Below are 12,591 nucleotides of genomic sequence, written 5' to 3'. Positions count from 1 at the left end.
ATAATATGCAGTTGTGGCATGTAACTCAGTGAGCTGACTGTTATCAGCAATACTAATTAAAAAAATGGTGATCTGCATATACATGCCACGTGTTACCTGTTTTTCCTGGTGACGTCACTATTTTCCTTCCCATCAGTTCTGTAGAAATGATGGAATTTGAACTTTTCCTTAGATATGGAATGGCTTCCTTTTGTTTTCAATAATGCTTTGGGAGACATACACCCACTTACAGTAGGTGTAATAAATCCTTAATTGCCAGCTTCGTTGTCTTAGGTTCAGATAATGAACTCTGATGAAATATCTGGGAGAACAGAGCAAGGTGAAACTCTCCACTGTTGTCTTTAGGTGTGTTTTGTTTCGAACTTTTGCTCAAAAAAAAAAAATTGGGTGGGGGGGATGTTAGGGCTGCTATCTAGAGCATTAGAAAATTTTATCACCGTGTGATATTTCATTAAATCATATAGGAAACAGTGCATATATGATAAAGGTGAAATGTTACCTTCGTTTGAGTTTTAATATTTAAGGTGGTAATTATAGATGGGGTAAGGTACAATAGTGTGCATCCATTTATCAAGTTTGTGGAGTATCTTCCTTGTGCCAGGCACTGCTCAACCTTTGGCAGGGCCTCCTCAGCTCCTTTCCCACTGGGACGAGTCAGTCTTTTGGGGGAATGTGATCTGAGACAGCAGGTGCTTGACGCGTCCTTGTCTTGTTTGGGGCACCTGGGGGTGAGTGGTGGCACTTCTGCTTCTTAATGTGGTGACCTAAGTGACTCTGATGCTTCTATATAGCTCATCCATTTTTCTGCAGTGGACATTCTTTCTACCCCCTCTCTCCCCTTCCCTTGCTTTTTTTTTTTTTAAATCCTTCAAAATTATGGTCAAGCATTATCTTTCTTTCTTATAACCTTCCTCAGTGACTCTTCCTTCAACACAGAATTGACTAGACTCCTCCTCTCTTGGGGCTAGTATGATTTCTTTTAATTATTTCTAGCAGTACAGAAATACCAATCTTGTGTTTTTGTGCCCATCTCTGTGATGGCTTCTTGAGGATAGGAGATCTACCTTTGCTTTTGTGGCATTTTGGTGTCCAGGATTAGGTATCTGGTACATTTCTGATAAATAAATATTTAAGAGGTTAAGCTTAGATCTGCATTTGTATCTTGAAACTTTGTATTGGGTGGCAACCCCCTAGAGGCTAAGTAGCATATAAATCAAGGGTCCTGGGCTGTCTTGAGTCTTGGTCCTGCCACTCTGGAGATAGAGACTTCTGAGTTTCAGAGGGATTAAATGAAATGTTATGTCTTAGATTAGCATGTACCCTTAGTAAATGTTAGTTATTGTATATAATCACCTGCTTGTTGGACATTCTGCTCGGAGATAATGTTATAAGAATCTGACATTTATATTATCAAACCATAGTTAGTGCAACTGGATTACTAACATGGACTCATGGAGACTAATAGAATTTCTAGGTCCAACAATATGAAGTTTTAAGTGGCCAGGTTCTCACACTGTCAATAGTATAAGAGAGACTGTTTGCCAGTACCCTGCAGGAGCAATGGATATGATTAGCCTTTGAAAATGACCTGATCTGGTAGGTAAGTAGTGATTTGATCTATTCGTATCCCTTCCTGTGTTTCCTATGATGTCCTAATTGAGATGGTTTTTGTATCTGGTCACTAGGTGCAGATTCCTTGGCTACTGCAGAACCGTGTTGTGTTGTAATCTTTGGCTCCAATCCCCGTGTCACAGTGTAGGCTCCTCAAGGGCTCATTTGCAGCTTCTGAGTACCTCACCTCATCTCCGGTGTGTAGACTGACTTCCAGGAGATTCGGATTTTGGATTTGAATTAGTAGTATTCCCTCAGGATTTCTTATTTTCTGGGGGGAGACTCAGGTTTGTATCAGACATTTTCACAGACCATTAACTTTTAGAGGCAGTCCCCTTGGGTACAAAAACAAGTTGAAATATACCAGCCTGTGTTTAAATTCACTCATCCCTGTATATCCTGAATTATCTCAAGTTTGAAAGAACTGTTGTTTATCTGCTTAGTAGCCTGCCTCTGTAAGTCTGGATGGAAAAGGACATACCCTGTGAGAATCCTGACTGTTTCATTTACAGGACACGTGGGAGGTTCCTTAGTCTAAGTCTTTGATTGCAAAGATAGGAATCTTTTTAGATATCTTTTCTATTTGGCTAAATCACATCGAACTAGAGAGTTTAGAGTCTTATTCTTAGCACAGTCAAAAATGTATTAACTAGTATAACTTGGAACGCACTACCCCAAAGAAGTTTGGGATATCAGCAAGTGGCAAGTTATAAGTTCTAGAGAAAAAAGGAAACTCTGTTTTAAAAAGAATATTATCCTAAGTATTTGTTTTTGAGGTGTGAGGAATTGGTTGCTTAGAGCTGGGGGGAGAACTCAGGCTAGCTGGAGGAAACTCTTCCTTGGATATGTTTTCTTCCACAATGCCCTGCTTTGTATTTGATGCACCTCTTATTATGACTAATGGCCAATTTAGTTCATCTCTTCTTGCCTTGTAAAAGTACCCTGAGTGATAACTTTCCATTTAATATTGATCAAAGTGGACATCTAAGAGAGATTTGTTTTCATTTAGACAGCCACTATTAGATCACCTAGAAGTGTTATTTAATTAATCCTAGTTCCAGCCTAAACGGGATGTTCTGACATATCTACTTGAAACTTTGGCCTTTGTTTGGAAAAATAAAAGTACCAGGGACCCTTTTCTCCCTTTCTTTAATTTGGATTTTAATTTTGAACATTTTCTAAGGTAACAAAGCAAACTGCTACTGCCCAAGAGCCAAATCCCTCCTCTGTTTATTTTATAAATAGAGTTTTACTGGAACACAGCCATATCCATTCATCTACATAGCACCTGTGGCTGCTTTCATACTATGGAGACAGAGTTAAAGCATTTCAGCGGAGGCTGTGTGGCCAGCAAAGCCTAAAATACTTACTGTTTGACCTTTCACAGAACAGTGTGTCAACTCCCGATTTAAATAGACTGTACTTAATGTTAGGGAAGGGACTGGAGAGAGAGGGCTCAGGAGTTAAGAGTACTTGCTCTTTTAGAGGACCTGGGATGAGTTTCCCACACCCTTATCACTTGGTTCACAACCATCTCTAACTCTAATTTTATGAGATCCAATGATCTCTTTGGCCTCCAAGAGCAGTATATACTTGTAGTACACATATATACATGCAGGCAAGATACTCATACACATAAAAGTCAATCTTTTTTTAATTAAAGGGAAAATATAAACTCAATTTGGATTTAAATAGAAAGAAATATCACAGTATATAATTTGTATAAAATATCGCCATATTCTATCCTAAGAGTTTGTTGTTTGGCCCCTCTTCAGTAGCCTGAGTTTAGCCTACAAGGTGGCCATGCACTGACCAACCTGTCTTCAGGCCTCACAGGCTCCTGACCCAACAATAGACCATGATTCTATGTGTGTCTGAGCCAGTAGCTAAACAAAGGGACTGGCAGGTAGATTAGTTGTTTCTAGTTTGGGAATACCTGAAAGGGATAAAAATGTTGGGTGCCACCAGGGCACAGTGTTTTTCCACATCGTGTTAGAAGACGATTTAGCAGAAAATGAGTGGAGAAGGTGCTGACTGATCCTTTCCTTTTAAACAGTTCTCCATGAAAGGACAAATTTACTTTGCATCCTCAAATGCAGACAGTTATTAATACATTTTCATCAGTCATTCGTTGCTCATAATTGACAGTATTCTTTTGTTTTTTTTTCACTTTTCTCTTTCCCTCCCTCCTATTATCCCTCATTCTCTCTCTCTCTCTCTCTCTCTCTCTCTCTCTCTCTCTCTCTCTCTCCCTCCCTCCCTCCCTCCCTCCCTCTCTTCCTCCCTCCCTTCGGATTGAGCTTAGGGCCTCACACATGCCCGCAAAGGCTGTACAGCTGAGCTGTACTCCTGGCTCTGTACTTCACTTTATTGCAAAGTTTATTTCCTAAATATTAGTATTAGCAACAAGGAAGGTTATTGTGGCATAGGGAAAACTTGGATATATAATATTTATTATTTTTGATAAAGCAAAACTATGAACTCTTTTATATGGTAACATTTATTTTCTGAAAGATAGTATTGTCTAGTGAATTAATATTTCCATTTTAGTAAAAGTATTTTTACTAATTCTTTGAGAATTTTGTATATGAATACAATGTTGTGATCATATTCATCCAACATTCTACTTGTTACCTTAGACCTATAATCCACCTCCTGACCCCTGTTAATTTGGTATCTTCCCCCCTTTTTATAATCCAATTTGTTTTTTATTTATTTATTATGTATATAATATTCTTTCTGCGTGTATGCCTGAAGGCCAGAAGAGGGCACCAGACCTCATTACAGATGGTTGTGAGCCACCATGTGGTTGCTGGGAATTGAACTCAGAACCTTTGGAAGAGCAGGCAATGTTCTTAACCACTGAGCCATCTCTCCAGCCCCTATAACCCAATTTGTGATGACGGGTGTGAGGCCATCCGCTATTGGTCCACCTACCAGGAGCCATCTATACCCTTAAAGAAAACTGGTTTGAAGCTATCAGCTGTCAGTGGCTTCTCAGTTGGTTATGGGGCTTGTGAGCTCCACCTGCTCGACAGTAGAATGCTGACCCGCTTCATCTAGTGCAGGGCCTCTGCAGGCATCCTCAGCTGCGAGAGTTCATGAGCGCACTGGTTCTGCGGTGTCCAGAAGACACTGTTCCCTAACCTCTGTTCTTACAGTTCCACAGTGGCCCCAAGGCTCGGGTTGGGCTGAGCACTCTGCTCACACTTCCCTTCTATACTTTGACCAGTTTGTCTCAGAGCTGCACTGATTGACAGGTAGACAGAAAGGAGTTTAGAAGGCGGTTTGTTAAAGACACTACATTCTTACTCTATACTGATCCATAAACCAGCAGAGAATTTAGAAAAGTGCCAAGGTTAATTATTTTACTCTTTTTAGAGGCTTTGAAGTGTTTGATAATAATTTAGTTTCCATATAACTCAGATTACATAAATGTTCGAAAGGTTCTTCAAATACAAAGTGTTATAACATTTTCCATTATTCCATTTAATTTTAATTTTGAAAACCTCCATGTCACAGCTTTCTGAGAGTGAACTTACAAATAGGAGTTTAATATTCCAAACAATAGTAAGTAGTTACCTGCTTTGGAATAATTCATGTTTTCAAACTTGGATATAAGGGTTTTTGAAAGTAAATTTTGGTAGAATTCTCTTATAAATTTTATAATTCACATTGAAATTATTTGACTTTCTTAAAGTATCAAAAAATACTTTTACATTTTTTTGGGGTGTGTGTTGAGATCGAGTCTTTCTAGTCCTGGCTGCCCTGTAGCTGGCTATACAGAATAGGCTGGTCTTAAATCACTGAGATGCTCCTGCCTTTGCCTCCCAAATGCTGGGATTTAAGGTGTGCCACCCCGCCCATCCAAGCTTTTACTTTTTAAATAGTATCTGTTAACTGAATATAATTTCATTTGTATTTTAGACCTTTCTAATGTTTTCTCCTTAATTTCAAGAACTTTATTTTGCTAAAAACCGAAACTACTACTGAGTAAATTAGAACTTAAAGCTGATGACTTGTGGGGAATAGTAATTCTGTTTCTTTCCAACTCCCCGAATATAAGAATATTAAGGGAGGAAGCGCAGATGAGAGTAAGGAAATAATAAATAAATAAAAACTTTCCTTATTTTTTTTCTGAACTGTTTTTCTGACACAGCTTTGATACTGTAAGTTTGAAAGCTGCCTTTGCTAGTTAGAGACCTGTTCTGATTGGTTCTGACAAGTCATAGAGCAGTTATGCAGGCAGAAATAACTGAGTCTCCTGGCCTCTTCCTAGATCTGCTTTTTCCCGTGTTGGATGTTGTTTTGTCGTTGTTATTGTTGTCGTCCTCTTTTGTTTGTGAAGTTAGTTGAACTGATGAGATGCTCTGCATAGGAAGAGTTGATACTAAGGATTATAGAAAATAACAAATACACTCTAATACCGTGTCTGGTTCTTGTTGCTTTTGAGTGTGCAGAAAGTTTCCAAATTCTCTTTTTTTATTCAGAAAGACCTTCAGGGTTCTAGCTGATTTCTAGATCTTGCTGTAGGTCTTTTCTTCCCGTGGTCTCCTGTCCTTTCTGCTACAACCTGCAGTAGGAGTCCAGTATTTCCCAGTCGCCATCTTGTTTATAATCGGACAACTTAATGCGGTCTTGCTGATCTCAACAGATGTAGAAGGGTGTCATGATTTCTGTTGGGAGTGATGACTCTTATTCTAGTCCCCCTTTAAGTGAATAGAGTCCAGACTTTTTTGATTAATGGTATGCCTTTTCCAAGCACATCGCTCAATTCTTTCCATGGATTATTTCATTTTAATCTGCACATCTATCCTAGAATGATATTAACAATATTCTTATTGCCATATCTTGAATAAGCAAATGTTAGCTCTACAGAGGCCTTAGCTCACAGAAGCAGCATGAATGGAGAGAGGAAGTAAAGCATGATCTAAAGGGGGAGGACAGTTTCTAGAGGGTATGCAGAGCTCTCTAGAGGTAAGAGTCAGGAATGGCTTGCATTTCCTTCCTTTGAGCTACCCAGGCAGGTTGTATGTGGGCTCAGAGCTCTTGCCTTCTTTCTTTGTCTTTTAGAATTTATATATTTTTTTAAAGTTCTAAATGTTATATACTGTGCTGCTCCTGGTTTTGTCTGAAGAAAGTTTCAAGAGAATGAATTTGAGACTCTTTAATTCGTACCCTCTTCAGAAAAGGAAATGTACGAGGCAACTGGATATTCTGAGTTAGTGAAGGCTCTGTGTTCTACGTCAGATAACCTCTTCCTTCCCCTGACCTTGCTCCGTGGCTTTGGTATTTTTGTCTGTAGCAAGGGCAACAATAAGGCAAATACTGTAATGCTTAATCAACTTCCTGCCTATATATGGGTTCATGCAAAACATTCCATTCCAAGCATGGCATTTTGTGGAATTATTAACTCCTTCCTAAAGATGCAGCGGGAGATGCCTTAGAACCAGAACCTGCCCAATGTTTTGCTTCTGTGCTGGGCCCTTTGGATCTTCTGCTTCCTAAGTGGGAATGGTAGATTTAATGGAAGGGGGGATGGAAGATTGGCTCCTTCCACTCTTAATATTTTAATTCATCTTAATGAATCATTTTAATTAAAGTGTAACAAGTCTCTAGCATTGTTCCTGTCATTCAGTATTCATTGGCTCGAGACTTAGTGGCAGTGCCTTGACATGTCTGTGGTTCTTCACTTTGAGAAATAGTGAGCAGAGAAACTCACTCTGCCCACTCCTCACGCTCCTTCTTTTACTTATAATATTCAGATGTAGAAAGAATTTTTGCCCCTGGTCCGTTTTAGCACCATAACCTCCTACTATTGCTTCTGGTCTCCGGGTTGTTCTTGATGGCTGCTAGTGTTAGGGTCTCTGAAGTGTGGTAGATAATTTTACAAGAACCCCCCATGACCCAGGCCCACCTAGTCTCTCTCTTGAGAACACAGTCATTTCCTCCTAAGGAAACAAAGACTTGGAAGTAGACCATGTGTCTGCTGCCACTCTGGAGCGCTTACTGCCTCGCATGGCACTTTGGTTGTCTGACTGCCGGTTTGTGTGTGCATGCCCCTGTGTGTGTAGCTTTCATTTGATTCACCTTCTTAAAAATAATGTATCTTTTGGTTGAGGTAATTCATGTATTCATAGAATTTTTAATTCAGAAGTCATCAAATCGTGTCTCTTGACCGTCCTCATGGTGAAGATGCAGGCCTCTGTAGGATAGTAACAGCGCTCTCACCACATGGTGGCAGAGCTGGGAGTTCTGATTTTGAGTTTGACCTTTTTCTGCCCAAGCTGGCATTACATTTTTTTTTCTGATTCCAGACTGGCATGTGACTCCTAGATTCATGTAAAAATTTGCACGCATTTGGCCAGTGTTCATAGGAGCTAGAATGCTCAGCTCTCAGTCACCTCTGTTAATTGGGTTCTATGTTGTATTCTCTCTCTTTCTCTCTCTTTCTCTCTCTTTCTCTCTCTCTCTCTCTCTCTCTCTCACACACACACACACACACACACACACACACACACACAGATACAGACATACACACACAGATACAGACACACATCCCTTCATCCCTCGAATCTCGTTGACAGTTTATTTAGATGATTGTTTTTCTTTTTTGCAGCGGTGCCAGGTGCGGTAGTCTTGCCGTCTGCCACGTTGCTGCTCTGGCTTGGCATTGGCTGGGGAGTGCTGGGGACTGGGTGCTCTTGTCTGTCTGCCGACCCAGGCAGGGCAGAGGTTTTATTGAGAAACTTGAACTTCAGCTTTTTTTTGCAAACTTGAATTCAGCTTTTTTTGCTCGTATCAGCAGGTGGCTTTGTGTTTTCTAGCTTGCTTTCCTTCCCCATGGTTGCACTTTTACTTCTTTTAAGCCAGGCTACAGTTCTGATGGTGTGAACACCATTCTTCACTTTCTTGTAATTGAAATAATCCGGTGGTGTTCTTATTTGTGTATTTAAAAAGGAAATCTGAAATTGCATGTGCATCTTAAGAATGTGTATCAACCTTTTTTTTTTTTCCTTTTCCTTCAGTGATCCTAGGTAGGTTTTGACTGGGAGAATAAAGCTAATGAATTTGGACTGTACTCTCTCTCCAAATGGAGAAAGGAACCTTAGTTTTCCTGTATGTGAGTTCTAGCTCCTTTGTCCAGCTTGAGATTTTCTGAGTTCTTATCTGGCTTTAGCGTTTCCATAGAAAACGGAGCCAGGTAATGCCGACTGAAAGCGGACATTCTTTCGAGTGCCTTTCCAAGGGAATTTATTTTGTAGAGTGCTTAAATAATGAGCTGACTTGTTTACTTGAAAATCATTTCCCATCGTTTTTGTTGCTGACTCTGGAACCTCTGATGTCATCTCTTTGAATAAACTGTTTTTAAAAACAGGGAACATATTGCAATGTAGTGTGTGAAGAATCTGCAAAACTAGTTGTTTGTAGGATTTTCTTGTTAAAAAAAAATCTCTTCCATCAAAAGTAATGTATAGCCAGGTGTGGTGGCACACGCCTTTAATCTCAGCACTCGGCAGGCAGGGGCAGGTGGATCTGCGGGAGTTTGAGGTCAGCCTGGTTTACTGGTCTAAAACTCAAGTTCCAGGACAGCCAAAGCTGTTACACAGAGAAGCCCTGTTTTGAAAATCCACCAAAAACAAACAAACAAACAAAAAGTTACATTCTCAGCAGAGTGAGGAGCCATGGAAATATTTTGTTCAGATAACTGATTTTCGCCAACATAAAACTGTGTGCGGAGATGGATCTGGAAAAGGTGGGGCAGGAGGGTGGTAGCGAAGGAAGGCTGTGTCTTCAGAGTTCCAGTGGTGCCCTTGACTGGTGTGGCTGGGCCAGAGGTACGCAGCTGCCTCCTTGCGGGGCAGCTCTCTCTGTACTTTTCTTTGTTAATCAGGATTTCTTTATACTCTTAATATTTATCGAGGGCCTCAGAGGGCCTTATTTCATACATATTGAATTGATCAATATTTACTGTATTAAAAATTAAAACTAATGAAAGATTAATTCATTCAAAGTACCAAAGTTAAATGATTAATTCCTATATAAATGGTTACGTTTTCACAGACTATAACTTCAAAGCTTCTGGCTAGAAAAATGTCATTGGAGTTTGTTTTTGTCAGTCTTGTTGATGTGCGGCGTAACTGAAGGGCATGGGTCTTAGCTCTGCTTCTGCATTCTGTCTGTCCTCTGGAGTATCACACTGTAAGCTGAGACAGATTGAGTGAACTGGAGAGCTGTATATGGCCAGAGTATGTGACATACTGGGAGGAAACTTTATGAAAGCTGACTGTGCGTGGTGACTGTACAGCAGTAATTAAGACAAGTCATGTCTTGATCATATAGGATGTTTGAGTTCATGTACCTCTAGGAGAATTTCAGTGATCTCTTACATTGTACCTGGGCCACAATTTGAGATCCTTAAACTATTGTATACATTTCATGAGAGCAGAGACAAGTGCTGTGGTTTCCTTGGGACCTGGAAAAATGTCTTTAAGTTCATTCCTTCAGTGTTTACAGGCTCAACTTTCCCCCTGAAATTCCAGGGAAAGGCACTATCCGGTGAGTCAGACTCCAGCTTCCTTTTCAGGAGCCTTTCCCTTTGTTAGTCATGCTGAAGGAATCTCTGCTGCCCTTGACTCAGCTGTTAGACAGGTACCAGTGACCCCTTTCTGCCATGCATGCTGCTGTGCAGGCTGGTGACAAACCAAGATAAGTCAGAGAAAGGAAAAGAAATCTCATCTGAGTGCAGTGAATTCTAGGAAGTCTTGGCAGTTGCCGGGAGAAATGAGCTGAAACTGTTTTCTCAAAACAGAGTAGTCTTTACAACAGTTTTGGGGGGCTCCTCTGGTAAAATGGGATCCATTCTGCTCCCCAGGAAGCACATGGCGTCTTCCAATTCACATTTTCAGCAGCAAGGCAATGGCAGGTGCCTGAGAGCAAGCGGGAGCAGTCGGCTCTCTGAGTGGCAGCACGCTCATCTGCCAGCCGTAGGGTCATCGTCCCCTAACACGAACTTCACCTCAGAATCAAGTTGTCAGTCTTTCGATAAAATGTAGGTAAACAGAATCAAAAGGTATCTCAAAAATTGTGTGGTAAACTTTTTAATAAAATGTGTGTGCAGCTGACGTTTCTAACAACTCGGAACAAATCTATTAGCTACACCAGGACGGCTCTCCGTGGTATGACGGCCTGCCAACGGTTATTTTTGCATTGAACTCACACAGGCGGGTTCTGAACAGCATGATTTTTGTCCGCTTTATGAGAATGAGTAATTGTGGCATTTTCTAACTGCTTGACTGCTGGGCACAGAAGGTCATGATGGGACATTCTACTAAAATCTCTGAACTTCTTTCTCTGTCCTTTTCTTCCTGGGCCATATACTGCTGCCTTTAGCGCTTCAGCATGGAAGGGATCTCAAATGTCATTCAGAATGGCCTCCGCCACACCTTTGGAAACTCGGGTGGAGAGAAACAGGTGCTCTGTTATCCTTATTTTCCTCTTTCTGCCCTTTCCTTTTCTGTGAGGGCCCTGAAACTTGGCACTTTTACTAATGTATTAAGACTGTCGCTTAAAGGAGAGAAGCGCAGGTTCATTATATCTGTAGTCCCGATAATGAATGGAATCCCCCTCCGGGGAAAAAGCATTTAGACTGGACAACAGACTAATTGCATTCTTAAGCAGGTTTCAGGGCCCCATTTCTCATGCCCGCCTTTAACAAATAGATATTAATATACTGACATAACGGATGGCCTGTGCAGAAAGGGCCGGTTGCGAAGACAACTGAACTGAAACATGGTACTCTCCTCCTAAAAACCCAGGAAAGAATTAAGGAGAATGTGGCTAGAGGCTGGTATAGAGTCAGGTAAAAAATATTCAGAGAATGGTATTTACCTCTTTCATCTGAAATTGGGCATATTGTATAGTGAGCCAGCTCAGCTGTTGGCCAAGTGAGGAACAAGGTAGCATGTATCAGAATTGTATGCTGTGAGCTGTGCAGTCAGATGTGAAGTGATTTGGTTTATATGTACAGTTCTGCATAACTCAAAGAAGGGTCGCAATCAGGAAAATGTATATATTGGTGACTATGTTCGAAATTATCTTTCAGCCTTTGGGAATTCCATTTGAAGGAAGACACTCTTGTAGGCTAGGTCTTGGATAATGTAACATGTAGGCAAATTATCAGAAGAACCCAATGCCTAGTGGTTCTACAGAAGGATTTTGTGTGTCACTCCGGAGGGAAGAGGTCAGGCTTACTCTGACATTCACAGCGGATAGACAGGCTCCATGGGGTGATGGAATTCCAGTTTCTATTAGTTACCACTCACCTCCCTGCAAGAAGGAAAAACAGCTTCCAAACTGACCTGACTGAGGAGGTGGGCCCACAGCCTCAGCATAGATCCCTGATGCTTCTTCAAATTGCTTGATGCATGCCATGACTGAAATCTTAGGCGGGCACATTCCTGTCTTTTATGGGCACTTTTATAAAGAAACATACTTGGCTGTACAGTCGAGCCTCACCTGGAGAAGTCTGGTTCCGAAAGGCTGTGGGACACTGCGGGTTTAAGAAGTGGAACAGCTCATTTTTACTGGACCTCAGGCTCAGTTATTTTATTTATAGAGTCACACAGTCCATGGGGATTAGGAACAGAGCTGGAATTGAGAATGAACATGGAGGGCAAATTTAGAGAAACTCAAGGACTGGCCAGGACACTAACTTTCTAAGCAAGCGTTTGCGAACCGTCCTGAACTGCAGACTAGAAGATTCCAGACAGTTACTTCTAGAACATGCTCTCATGAGATTTTCTCTTTCTTTTTGGACACAAATGTGTTAATAGTGAGCCTTTAGCGGAGCGAACGGGCAGGGCAATCTGTCACAAATTTGGAGATAATTTTTATTATTTATTTGCTTTTTAGGCCATTCTGTCTCACTTTTCTCATCTCTAATATCTAAAATCATTTATGCATACTTTACAGTCCTTT

At 40.8% G+C, this 12,591-nt stretch overlaps 1 protein-coding gene across 3 annotated transcripts in view; it reads left to right on the top strand.

The window, feature by feature from the left end:
* The window catches only part of Fez2 (fasciculation and elongation protein zeta 2), a 38,583-nt gene that overhangs the window by 19,231 nt on the left and 6,761 nt on the right, over positions 1-12,591 (top strand). Inside the window, exon 6 of one of the 3 annotated variants that reach the window (XM_075955219.1) lies at positions 11,005-11,085. The exons of the other annotated variants lie outside the window; for them this stretch is intronic. Coding sequence (XP_075811334.1) covers positions 11,005-11,085 — 81 coding nt within the window. The remainder of the gene's footprint in view (positions 1-11,004; positions 11,086-12,591) is intronic. 3 annotated transcript variants of the gene reach the window in all.

Source organism: Microtus pennsylvanicus, chromosome 21 (assembly GCF_037038515.1).
Source record: "Microtus pennsylvanicus isolate mMicPen1 chromosome 21, mMicPen1.hap1, whole genome shotgun sequence".
Taxonomy (NCBI): domain Eukaryota; kingdom Metazoa; phylum Chordata; class Mammalia; order Rodentia; family Cricetidae; genus Microtus; species Microtus pennsylvanicus.
This window is presented reverse-complemented; position numbering and strand designations above follow the sequence as displayed.